Raw genomic sequence first — 12,746 nt, 5'->3', positions numbered from 1 at the left:
CCTGCTGAATGACTGTTAATTTTGGTTTTGCAATTCAGTCTCTTTCAGATATGAAGTTTCCAAGTTTTGTGGAGAAGTACATGCAAGCAGATAGTGCAAAAAAAGAACTAAGTTTACAAATGCCCAACTATGGGAACCCTGAGAAAAGTTTTTCCAGCTGGTTAGGGCCAAGCAGATATGAATCAAATGTTCCTGCTGGTTTATTAGATGTGGATGTAAGTATTGTGTTGTCTAAAATCTGCCTGGAAAGTTACCCAGCTTTTCTATTTTCTATAGATGATGTGCATACTTTGTTTTGTTTTGTTTCCCCTCTTAGGGACATACATAGATTACAAATACGTAGAGGTGAATGTAGGTATGGCACCAGTTTCATCTGATGTTGGCTACACATAAAAATGAGATGGCATCTATTAACATGATTATGTTTCTTCCTGGTGCCCTTATTTTGAGACTCTTCACAAATATGAATTGAAAGTGTATGTTTGTATATGTCTTCATACTTGATTTTGTATTATTTTGAAACAAATCTCATGCTAACTTTATTTTTTCCTGTAAATTAGTAGAATGCTTTCTGTGAACTTTAGAAAACTTGTGCCTGCTTCTTCTGTTGACAGTAATCTCTCTCCTCTTCCAGCAAGACATTCAGCCATTGCCCTGTTAAATGAGTAACAGGGCAAACTTTTTGTTAGCCCTCTGTTTTTGTTCCCACTATTCCCATGCATTTGATAGAAAATGCATATTCTTTAAGAATACTTTAAGAACTGGATAGTAGTGATTATTGGAAGTGCTGCTACAGTGGAAGGCTGTCCCTTTGCCTGATTATGAGCATCTACTCATCATGAGTGAAGGCAGACCTACGTTTTCGCTTCGAGGCAACTTTACTCTAATGTGGGAGAACTTTGTAATTTCTATTTTCAGAACGATGAACCGATGTCCTATATTATCTGCTATTTCTGTTGATGTGGGCCCTTACTGTTACCAGAGGGGAAAACTAGAATCAGGAGATCTAAGAACCGTGGGAAGAAGTATGTTCTCCAGAGTTTAATAGCTGCATTAATGTGACCTGTGGAATTGAAACAGCATATGAGAAGCTTGAGAAATACTTTTCTAAAGCTAATGGTTATCTGCTGTTACAGTTCTACTAAAAGGAGTGGGGGAGTAGTAGAAATTACTCCTTTCTTCTTCACCTTGCAGAAGGAAGTCATCCTTGGTACTTGGCAATTTTGAGGATGTAGATTTTTCTCTCATGGGAATTTTTTTAATTAGTGTGGCGATGAAAATTAGGGGGGTTATTTGCAGTGGTGTAGACATACGTTGCCAGTTAAAAAGGCTTTCTTACTCTGGATAGTCCTGCTTGGATTTCAAAACCTGAGGTTAAAGCTAAATGACTAGTACTGATTCTTTTTGCTACTTAAACTGTTGTTCCTGAGTGGGTTTCAATTTTTCAGTAGAGTATGGAGGCCTGATAGAGCAAGGGGGTATGTGCACATGTAAGACTGCTCTTGAGAGAAACCCATTAGGCTCCGAAGGGTTTCAAGACTTCTGCAGCGCTGTTGCTGACTCTGAATCGTCTTGCTGAAGTTGGACAGGAACCAAAAATGTTTTGTCGTGGTTTAACGTATGATGTGTACCTACTGTGCATCTTCCACTGACTAAGAAAATGATGATGCAACGGCTAATGGGTAATGTGAAGGAAAAGAGTAAGGGCAGCCCAAAACAATGACTTTGGCATTCCTTAAAACACAGAGCAAGTTCTAACTGGAATTGAAGCACAGGCTAAAAAAACCAGTCATGCTTCAACGTGTCTTGATGATGCCTACAAAAAACTGATGGTGGTTAGGAACTCTGTCCTGAGACCATTGCCTGCCCTGCATGCCGACTAATGTGTTTTCATTAGTTCCTTGCACGTGTTGCTGGTTATCTTAGGCTGCAACCTGTTTAGGGGCAGGATCTGTTTGGGTTTTTTTGTTTGTATGAATAGTTCCTAGAAGAGTGGGACCCTGTCCCAGAATGAGCACTCCTGTCCTTGCTAGGAAACCAAACACATAATTGCAACGCTTTCTTTATTTGTTTTAAGATGACGTGCTGCAACCACAACTTTCCCGTATATTCTGTATCATATAATTTACCACTGACTTCAACATTGTTTTAGATTTTGTATACCTCAATGTGTTTTATTTGTTCTTGGCATTTTTAGTCCATCACTTATTGCAGAGTCTCACGCTTTTTGAAGGAACCTATCTTGTCACAAGGTGTTCAGCACAAAATTGATTATGCTAGTTAGTTCATACATGTATATGCCATCCTGCCTCCTCAGTCTTTTCATATATTCCTTCAAAATTATTTCTTGCTTTATGGTTACTAGACATTTAAATTTTAATTAATATCTTTATCACTGTAGAGCATGTACTTTATTAATACCAGTTTTTTAAGTAGTCTCTTGGTATGGAACTCCTGGAATATATAGGAAGCTGATCAGTAGGATTTTAAAGCATTTCAAGTGTGAGGTTAGTTGGCTCCAGTGAGATGTTTAAAAAAAAAAAGTGTAAATTTGTACATTTTTGGCAAGATATTGCTCTTCAGGAGGAAGAAGGAATTGAAGCAGTAAGTAGGTGTAGTTGAAGTGTTATCAGCTTTTCGCTATTCAGACTAATTTTTGTTTTGTTTTACTAGCTCTTTTTTTATAGCCGAGCATCTTTATTGAACACGTTTTTGGTTTGGGTTTTTTTCTTTTGTGACTTTTCTCTCCCCGCTGTCTATTAGGCACTTTCAAGAAATGGGCAAAGTAAAATCAATCCCAGACCTGGCAAGGTAAGATAAATTTTATTATCTTTACTGTTCCTCTCTATATTTAAAGCATAGCAAGATAGAATTACATGTTGTTGGTGTTTGTTTTTTGGGTTTTGTTTTTGTTTTTTAACACAGCTGGTGATATACTGTGAATCAGACTATCAAAAAAACGGTATTGAAGTTTTCCATGATGTTCTGGATTGCAGTTCTTGGGTTCTGTCACCAACAATTTTAATTAAAGTCATCAGAGGATGGTAAGAGATTAATTTTTACTCTTTATCATTGGTCTATCCAAAAATCTTTTGAAATGGAACCAGCATGTAATTCACAGTAAGTCTGCCTTGCCAATGGCAATGTATTGTAGACAGCTATGAGCAAGAAGTGTGGCATTTTATCTCTGCAACAGGAAGTTCTGGGTCGGGAAACTTATTTTGCTGACAAATTGAGTGCGTGTTACCATCTGGAGGGGTGCAACATTTCACCAGGCATAGAAATGACAGATTCTGTCCAGCTATGCTGCCCCTTGAGTCCTCTCCTCTTTATGTTTTTTTGCATAGTATTTGGATTGGGCTAAAAGGCTAGCAAAGGATTTTAAAGCCAGGTCTGACGTGGGTTTGGATGCAGAAGATTAATTCTATGTCCAAAAGTATAAGGTGGTACTGTAGATGTAATTGACTGTTTCTCTGATAAGTCCAGAGGGAATTTTTCTCTAAAAGCTAGATTGCTTAAGAGTAATTCACAAGAAGTTCATCTCCTACATTCTTCATAGCATTAACAGAACAGCCGTTATTAGTGTGGATAGCATGGCAAGTTAAGTTGTGGCCAGGCTGTAATACAGTCAAATAGCAGGTTCTCAAAAGTAATGATCTGATAGTAAGCTGCAGAAACAAGGGCTAGCTGCAGTAGGAGGTACTGGGAAGCACACTGATTGCTGTTTACCTTCAGAAAACTGGAATGAAAATCTTTTGATCTGCAGACCAGGTTGTCTTTTCCAGCATGGACTGGGGGACTGTTTCCCCCCACCCCTTCAACTGAGAGCTCCAGGGGAGGGTTTTGTGTTTGCAGATGGATATAGTTTTTATCTAGTTATATTTTTAAACCTGCCATTAAAAATAAAATTGTGCTTGTCTTCTGAGCAGTCTTACTATCCTTTGGCACATCTGTACCAGCCCCTGTGGAACTCCGGGCTGCTCTTCACAAGATTCAAGTAGCTTATCTGTTTATACATGACACAGCAGTCTGCAGTGTCAACATTTTCTGACCTACGAATTGGTTCTGATTGGTATCTCATGCAAAAATCTGGTATTCACGGACAGTAGTCTTGCTGCCCCAAATCATCAATTTAAGAAGGTGGAGGAGTTTTTGATGAAATTACGAAGTCAGCAGTAGGCATCTTTGGTTTTATCATTGCTTTTTAAAGTATCACAGAGACCAGAAATGGCTTGCATCAGCAGTGTTGAGTGAATAAGCTGTATTGGGGTGGCGGGAAAGGTCTTGAAATGATTATGAAAGGATTTGTTAAATGGGAGCATGATTTTTGCAAGTCACACTTGCTAAAGCACCATTAAAAATTAGATTTTTTTATTTTAAGCTGGATACTCTATGAGAAACCAAATTTTGAAGGTCCCTCTATTCCTCTGGAAGAAGGAGAGCTGGAACTCCCAGATATTTGGGGTGCAGGTACTTCTGAAGAGCAAAATGAATGCAAATCTCTAAAGCCTGCGGTGATTGGTTCAATAAGACATGTTGTTAAGGCAAGTAATCTAAGTAAGGAAAATTTTGTCTAGTTCTTAATGTTTGGTGATGTTTATACTGATACAAAGTGTGATTGTTGTATTAGGACACAAGTGTAACCTATGTTGTAAATGCAGGAAACAATCTTCCATGTTGAATTTCTTGTTTAATCACAAAATAAATGTGGGGGCTTTTGCACAATGGGAATTATGGTAACAACCACTGGAAGGATAGGGCAGGAAGAAAACTTAATGTTTTTTATTAGTATAGCCTCCAAAACGCTATGTACTGCATATGCTTTTTAGCCTGGTCAACCTCTCAGGAAAAACATCCCATAAAAGCGTCAGTAATTCCACAGACTCGTATTTTCAAAAGATGTGTGTGGCTTTTTCTTCTTTCTTTTTTCTTAATATAAACCAAATTTACACTCAGCAGAAACTTTAGTGTCAAACACCAAACCTTGTTTGCTACTTAAAAAATAGCCCTGTATGCACAAACTTCAGGGAGTTTCACACATGGTGGAACAGCGTTCCTACATGCACTTTTAACCTACCATTAAGTAGTTAGTTTTGCAGGTTACCAAAGCAAGCATAAGCTATAAAGTTATTTGACTAGGAAAAGAAAAAGGAGGAATATATATTGCTTGTAACTACAATTCTTGTTTAAATTGCAGTTCTCTTCAAGAATGGCTTGCTTGGTGTAATCTTAGGATTTAATTTGCTACAGGAGATGTTAACTGATGAAAGAAGATGCATTCCTGCCTAGATGGCAGAAAGTAAACAATGTAAATGCTGATTAGAGATTGACTGACTTGGTCCCAACAGACAGCCAAACTGGCCTACTTATACATTTATTATAGGCATCTAATAACAGTAGTAATTGACAAGGGGGGAAACAATTTAAAATAAACAGTTGTTTCAAAACTGTTTTAGTTATCCACATTAATTACAGAACTTGCAGCACAGATTAAGTGATTATGGCAATCTTAATTTTTCAGGATTACAGGGTTTGCCAAATTGATTTGTATACAGAACCTGAAGGGTTAGGAATCGTGACTTCCTTTTTTGACGACACTGAAGAAACAGGGGTGTTTGGCACCACTCAGAAGACTTGTTCTGTCAAAGTACACTGGGGCACGTAAGTGCATAGTTCTGTATGAATGTGTACTTCTATGAAAGGAATTTGTTTTAAACCATTGTTTATACCTATCAGACATGCAAGCAGGCCATATTTATTCTAGTCCTATATTTTGGTAGTATTTGTTGACAGTAGCATTAGTACATCATTGTAATGTTTCACCCTTGGAGAGGCTGACCTCTTAAAATATTTTGTGAGAGCCAGTTTTTCTTCTGCTTGCATGTAGTAAAGACAGAGTAACCCTTGTATATTTGTAGCAAAGGAATGAGTTTGCCTCTCCTGCTCTTTCTCATTCAGGCAAACTTAGCGTAAGTGAGAGTGGAGGGATGAACTGTTACGATAAGACCACATTTCCTACTTGCTTTCCTCTGAACTTGAAATTATTGTACTAAAAGAAGAAAATTTTCAAGCCCTTATGTTACAAAGTAAGAGTTAGTGTCATGTGTGGACTCTGGAAAGCATTCATGTATTTCACAGTACATTTTAATCAGTGTTTTTATGGTGATGTTTAGGACATGTATGTTATGTCACCTGAAAATATCTGGCCATCTGAGTTAGGAGTGTAATGTATGTCATGAACTAAGCAAGCTTCTATGAGAAAGGAGACCTCTAAGGGACAATCCAGACACTGTACCAATGGTAGTTTTGATAACTTTAATAAACAATTTGTAAATCAGAACAGAAAACATGCCTCAAAATGGTATTGGGAAAAGTATGCAGAAGAGGGAGGCTGTTTTCAGAAAAAGTGATAGAGTGGAACCACTTCCAGTGACGTTGGGTCCTGCCGAACATTTTACAGGGTGTACAGACCTTGGTCATTGTTCGTGTTTTGTTTGGGCACGGATAACATTTGCCTTGCTGCAAATGGTCTATTTAACTATCAGAAACTGCCCAACTAAAGACAAGTGATACATGCCACTGCAAAGATGTATTCAAATACGCTACATGATAGATGGGGCATTTCAGTTGTTAGGTAAAGGGTATTTTATCTGATTAAATCTTTACACCTTGATTTGTGGAAAAAATTAAGCGCTCTGGTATACAGGGAAATTTTAAGGTGTCCAAGTAGTTGGTTCTCTGACAGGAGGTTATTTCTGTTGAACTGCAAGCTTAATCCAAATTACGTGTCTGCCAAGAGTAATGAAATCAGATACGTTATTTGGAGGTTGATTATTAAATGACTTAATCTACCGCTCCACTTTATTTCTGTCCCTCATTTAAAAGCATTCTGTGAATAGTGAAATTACAAAATTTTTGGAAAGGAAGCAGAGGAAGGGAAGTGCACATCTCTCAGACTTCAGACTGGTCCTTATTTTCCATCAGTGTGACAGTAGTTTTTGCACTAAATCCATGTAAACTCTTACAGTCTTAATTTCTCTCTGTTGCATTTGGATCCCTTGAGGGAAGGCAGACTAATATTTGCACCAGGAAGCAAAATAGACAGTTGAAAAATAATCTTTCTCAGATGTCAGTTTATTAGTCCAGTGTAGAAAGAAGTCGCTTCTGCCAATTGCTTGCATGAGAAATGCAGTAAATTGCTGCTTTTTTGCATGTTGCAGGGTTTTTTCTTTCCTTTAGTTTACAGGCATGGCGTAGTTCACTATATTGGCAGTTGAGGGAGGTTCTGATTCTGAGTCACCTTGCCATGTGGGTGTGGTTGTATCTTATTGAAGTTTCCCAGTGTTCGTGCTTAATTGTTGTTTACTAAAAGCTGCCAACAAAAATGAGTCAATGCACCTTTATCTTCTGATTGTACTCTCTCTTTGGTCTTCCGTGTGTTTAAATTCTTGCAGTGACGTTAGAATCATAGAATTGTTTAGGTTGGAAAAGATCTTTAAGATCACCGAGTCCAACCATTAACCTAACACCACCAAGTCCACCACTAAACCCTGTCCCTAAGTGCCACATCTGCACGTCTTTTAAATACCTCCAGGGGTGGGGACTCAACCACTTCCCTGGGCAGCCTGTTCCAATGCTTGACAAACCTTTCAGTGAAGAAATTTTACCTAATATCCAATCCAAACCTCCCCTGGTGCAACTTGAGGCCATTTCCTCTTGTCCTATCGCTTGTTACTTGGGAGAAGAGACCGACCCCCACCTCACTACAACCTCCTTTCAGGTAGTTGTAGAGAGCAATAAGCTCTCCCCTCAGCCTCCTTTTCTCCAGGCTGAACAACCCCAGTTCCCTCAGCCGCTCCTCATAAAACTTGTGCTCTAGACCCTTCACCAGCTTTGTGGCTCTTCTTTGGACACGCTCCAGCACCTCCATGTCTTTCTTGTAGCGAGGGGGTCCAAAACTGAACACAGTATTCGAGGTGCAGCCTCACCAGTGCTGAGTACAGGGGGACAATCACTTCTCTAGTCCTGCTGGCCACACTATTTCTGATACAGGCCAGGATGCCATTGGCCTTCTTGGCCACCTGGGCACACTGCTGGCTCATATTCAGCCGGCTGTCGACCAGCACGCCCAGGTCCTTTTCCGCCGGGCAGCTTTCCAGCCACTCTTCCCCAAGTGTGTAGCGTTGCATGGGGGTGTTGTGACCCAAGTGCAGGACCCGGCACTTAGCCCTTTTGAACCTCATACAGTTGGCCTCAGCCCATTGATCCAGCCTGTCCAGATCCCTCTGTAGAGCCTCCCTACCCTCGAGCAGGTCAACACTCCTGCTCAACCTGGTGTCACCTGCAAACTTACTGAGGGTGCACTCGATCCCCTCGTCCAGATCATTGATAAAGATATTAAACAGAACTGGCCCTAGTACTGAGCCCTGGGGAATACCACTTGTGACCAACCATAAGTTGAGGGCTTACTGAGCAGTGCGACTACAGGACACACAACATATCAAACGTTCAGCTATAGACAGCGATAAAACTAAAGCTCTTTGTTTGTTTCTTGGAACCGTATGTCTGCAATGAAACTATACCAACTTGTGCCAGTTTACATCAGCTTGGAGACTGCCTTTTAAGCATGGCAGAGTGATGGATTATTTTAACATTTTTCTGATGTCACCAGATTTATACATTATGATCCTTACATGATTAAAAGGTTGGCTGCATAAAGTGTTCCAGTTTAGTATGTGTTATATACTGCTCCATTCTGCACTTCTGAGAGATCACTAAATTTAAACTGGAAGAAATACATTGCCATCCTTACGCAGAGATCAGCAGTATGTTTCTTTGTTTCCAGTAAGTGATTCCTGGCTAAGATTTTCTTGAAAAAGCTTTGAAAAACTACTGTTACTGTCCCAATCAGGAATTTTGAAAGTTATGTCTTTCAAAGCGGATTTATTAGCAGATAACAAACCATGAGGAAGTAGATTTCTAAGGAGTTGTCAGGTTTTTCTACCTGTTAGTAAATAACACAAGTTTAGAATTTTCTATTGAACAGATTTTGCAACAAGTCCAAGTCTAGGTTAGTAGACATCTTTCAACTTCTTGAAAATTGGTTCTTCATATTTTAAAACTATTCTAAGAGTAACCCAGAGTAACCTTAAGTCTTGAAACTTCAGTCTAAAACTTGGGTTGCCTTCAGATAAGACAGTCAAATTCTTAATTGTCTGTTCATTGTACTGATTTTTTTTTTTTTTTTTTTAGCCTGTTCAAACAAAACACATGCATTATTGGTGGTTCCTGCACAGGCACAGAAGTTTGCTGGTATACCAGCTTGTAGTTGGCAATTTTGATGGTAAAGAAACAAAGTTTTATTAAGGGTACCCTGATGTCTTTTCTAAAGTAAGCATATTGTCTTGTTCTTTACTGTTCAGAAATGTTCCAGGGTTTTTAACTTTTGCTTTCCTTCCCCCCGCCCCCCTTTAGATGGCTAATTTATGAAGAACCTGGTTTCCAGGGAGTCCCTTTAATGTTGGAGCCTGGTGAATATCCTAATTTAGCATTCTGGGAGAAGAAGGAAGCCTACATTAGGTCCATGAGGCCCTTGAAAATGGTAAAATACTGTTGTTACTTGCAAGTTTCGTGACCTATGTTTATGTGTTAGAAGTAACGTGCTAAGGTGGGTAGATTTTTTTCAAGACTGATAAAAATGTAACTCTTAAGAAAAAAAACAACAACAACTTTTTAGTCTATAAAGTTCTTGAGCTTTCAATGTCTGATAGCATCCATTTCTGCCTTTAATCTGCCTTCTTATTTTCCCTTGTGTTCTTCAAGGAAGGCTTCATCTTTATTCTGTCTTTTTGTGAAGAGTTGATGACTCTGAGTACAGACAAGGTTTTTTTGTTTGTTTGTTTTTGTTTTTAACAGGGTGGTCGCAAAGTTGAATTCAGTGGAGAGCCAAAGGTAAAAGTCAGTATTTATTTGATGGTCCAAAGGTATTTTATAACACATGAACTACACGTGGGTAGGTAAATATATCTTGATCACATACCAACTACTTACGGTTTAGTGGCTGGTCCTACCATATGTGACCACACCATGAAACTGCAATTTTGGTCATGTTTATGCATCCATCACATACATATATGACAGTATTAACTGCTATCTGGGTAACGCAGATGGGTAATGAACACGCAAGCCCTCGTGTTCCACCTCTAAGGTAAAGACTTCTTGAGGAGAATAGAGATATCCCACTAATTAGTTTCATAATTGTCTTCTCCCTCCATATGCCCATGCAAAAGAAACTGTCTGTTTTCAGAATTTATCATGCTCTCTGCAACTTTTCTTTTACTTCATTTCTGCTACAGGTAATCATTTATGAGAAGCCTTTCTTTGAAGGGAGACATGTGGAAATAGAATCAGAGGTCTTTATGCTTGATGACAAGGAATCAGAAGAAAAGACAAGACTTCCACTTACATCAGTGGGATCCATGAAAGTACTGGGAGGAGTGTAAGTGTGGGAAAACACCAATATTGCCCCTGCAGCTGCAGTAGAAGCTCCATAGGCTCGAAATTGCAGTGGACAAATTCAGTACCTGTTTCTTTTATCTGTTTTCCTAGTTTCTGGGTTTAGATAGATGCGTGGGTTAAAATTGCAAATATTCACAGCAAAAGAACAAATTTCACATGTGTTTCTGCTCCATAACAACACGGAGTGGCAGTTGTCCATTTTCACATGCAGACTCTATTGTTGTTGTTGTTGTTTAGTTGGGTTGCTTATGAGAAGCCTGGGTTTGAAGGCCATCAATACTTGCTGGAAGAAGGAGCGTATCGGGATTGGACAGACTGGGGTGGCTATGATGAAGAGTTGCAGTCGCTGCGACCGATTGTTGGTGTAAGTTCCAAGAACATGTAGTAGGCATCTCCTGAGTGCACTGAGACATCATGTTGTATTTTCCTTATGATGCTTCTCTTTGTTTTAACAGGACTTCACAAGCTCCCATATGATAATGTACAGTGAAAAAGACTTTGGATCAAAGGGTTCCAATATTAATGTGTTAGGAATTATTTCCAATTTGAAAGACACTGGATACGGGCTGAGGACACAGTCTATAAATGTGCTAAGTGGCGTGTAAGTGATATTTTTAATTGCTGTTTAATTTAAATGTGCTATTCTTTTTAGAATTCCATAGTATTTGCAGATGTTTTTCAGCACTGACTTCTAATGTCTGTGTGAAGTCTTCAGATAAAATTTTCTGCCCTCGACTGCAGAATGTGAAAAGTAAAGTTTTTGTGAATATGTACAGTAAATTGGTTTTCTTCTCATTATAAGATCAGATGGTCCCAGGAAATGTTGACTTACTGATACACAAAGTATGAGATGATATTTAATCAGAGAAGTAGAAAGAAATAGCTTGTTCTTGTGGCTGTGTTTTCTTAAAGCATTTCAACAGCAAAAATTGTTATGGAATGAATTTCCAGTCTTGAAACTAGTTTCCAGGCTTCTTGTGTTTGACCAGAGGCAAATTCTTTGCTCTTTCTTTCAGTTGTGTGTATAGTGGAGATGACTCTTACCATGCTCACTAATACATTCTGGTACTGAGACTTCAGCTGTTCTGAAAAGTAACATTGGTTTTGCAGCGAATCCTATAGGCTAATAGTGTTTTAGTACTGTGGCATTGTTTTCATTGTTGTTGTTTTTTTTTTGTTTTTTTTTAACGCAGTGGATCCCAAAACTTTGCATTGGTACGGCCATTAACAACTCTTATTCTTTGTGCCATGTGTGTTGTCACGTGAAGTTGATAAGTTCATAGACTTTGCTGTTTGATTAATTTAGTACATCGATCACAGGTTGAGTTTCACAGCCTTGCAGACTGTGTCAAAGTATTTTGGAAATACAAACGACTATTAGCAATCATCTCTCCAAATATACAGAATTACTTACAGTAGTAGAATCAAAAGAGTATGAGACATACAGTCTCTCCCTGCCTGGTATGCAGGTGACATGCTGAAAGCTCTGTCTTACCCAGCCACACCCTAAATCTTTCTGTGTGTTATCTGTGAGATATCTCTGCAAGTTTTGTCTGGATAAAGATTGCAGAATCAAGCTCAGTGCATTCCAGAGGAATGCTTTTAATTTGTATATGAATATGGTGTGACAGCAGGTTTTTTTCTGCCTGGTGACGTTTGAAGCCACTGTGCCCTTTTGTCTTCTGTAATATGCAAGGGAGATTCATGGGAAATTCACCTCTGAAGGCTGGGAAACAAGTTGTGGGTTGCATATCATGCCCTTTGTAGTGTTATAGTAAATGTGTCTGTTGCAGCTGAGATAGGAGTCATACCTGAGTTTGAGTATTCTAGTAATTAAGAATCTAATACTCTGATGGTAAAGGCAGCTAGAAGTCATTACAAACGAAACTCTTGTCCCACAGATTCTGCTACTGCTCCTGTAATCTCACTTTGTAGTCTCTTAAAGATGTAATTTGTAGCAATAAGCTTTTTAAAAATTTAGGTGCATTGTTCATAAGGGGTGACTAGCACCCAGCTCTTAACAGTCTTGTACGACACTTTTGTTTCCAAAGAGGTTGTGAGTGTTTGGGGATTTTGTGGTGGTGTTCTTACTAAATGCTAATGTGTCAGAAAGCTTGAATGAGTCACATTAGGTCATGCTTGGTAATAAAATGCTTTATTTTAAGTGTTAAGTAACTGTTCAGGTAGAAAATTTTCTTATCATTCCTTCCAAGAAATCAGTCATAGAG

General features: G+C 38.8%; 1 protein-coding gene across 3 annotated transcripts in view; it reads left to right on the top strand.

Moving 5' to 3' along the window:
* The window catches only part of CRYBG1 (crystallin beta-gamma domain containing 1), a 68,897-nt gene that overhangs the window by 31,900 nt on the left and 24,251 nt on the right, over positions 1 to 12,746 (top strand). For all 3 annotated transcript variants that reach the window (XM_052781395.1, XM_052781396.1, XM_052781397.1), the window contains exons 4-13: positions 39 to 215; positions 2,764 to 2,811; positions 2,926 to 3,044; positions 4,382 to 4,544; positions 5,522 to 5,661; positions 9,475 to 9,601; positions 9,916 to 9,951; positions 10,356 to 10,498; positions 10,756 to 10,882; positions 10,974 to 11,119. In XM_052781395.1, the coding sequence (XP_052637355.1) occupies positions 39 to 215; positions 2,764 to 2,811; positions 2,926 to 3,044; positions 4,382 to 4,544; positions 5,522 to 5,661; positions 9,475 to 9,601; positions 9,916 to 9,951; positions 10,356 to 10,498; positions 10,756 to 10,882; positions 10,974 to 11,119 (1,226 nt within the window). The remainder of the gene's footprint in view (positions 1 to 38; positions 216 to 2,763; positions 2,812 to 2,925; positions 3,045 to 4,381; positions 4,545 to 5,521; positions 5,662 to 9,474; positions 9,602 to 9,915; positions 9,952 to 10,355; positions 10,499 to 10,755; positions 10,883 to 10,973; positions 11,120 to 12,746) is intronic.

The sequence above is a fragment of the Harpia harpyja genome, chromosome 3 (genome assembly GCF_026419915.1).
Source record: "Harpia harpyja isolate bHarHar1 chromosome 3, bHarHar1 primary haplotype, whole genome shotgun sequence".
NCBI classification, from domain to species: Eukaryota; Metazoa; Chordata; class Aves; order Accipitriformes; family Accipitridae; genus Harpia; species Harpia harpyja.
Note: the sequence above shows the minus strand (reverse complement) of the source record. Positions and strands in the feature narration are given on the sequence as shown.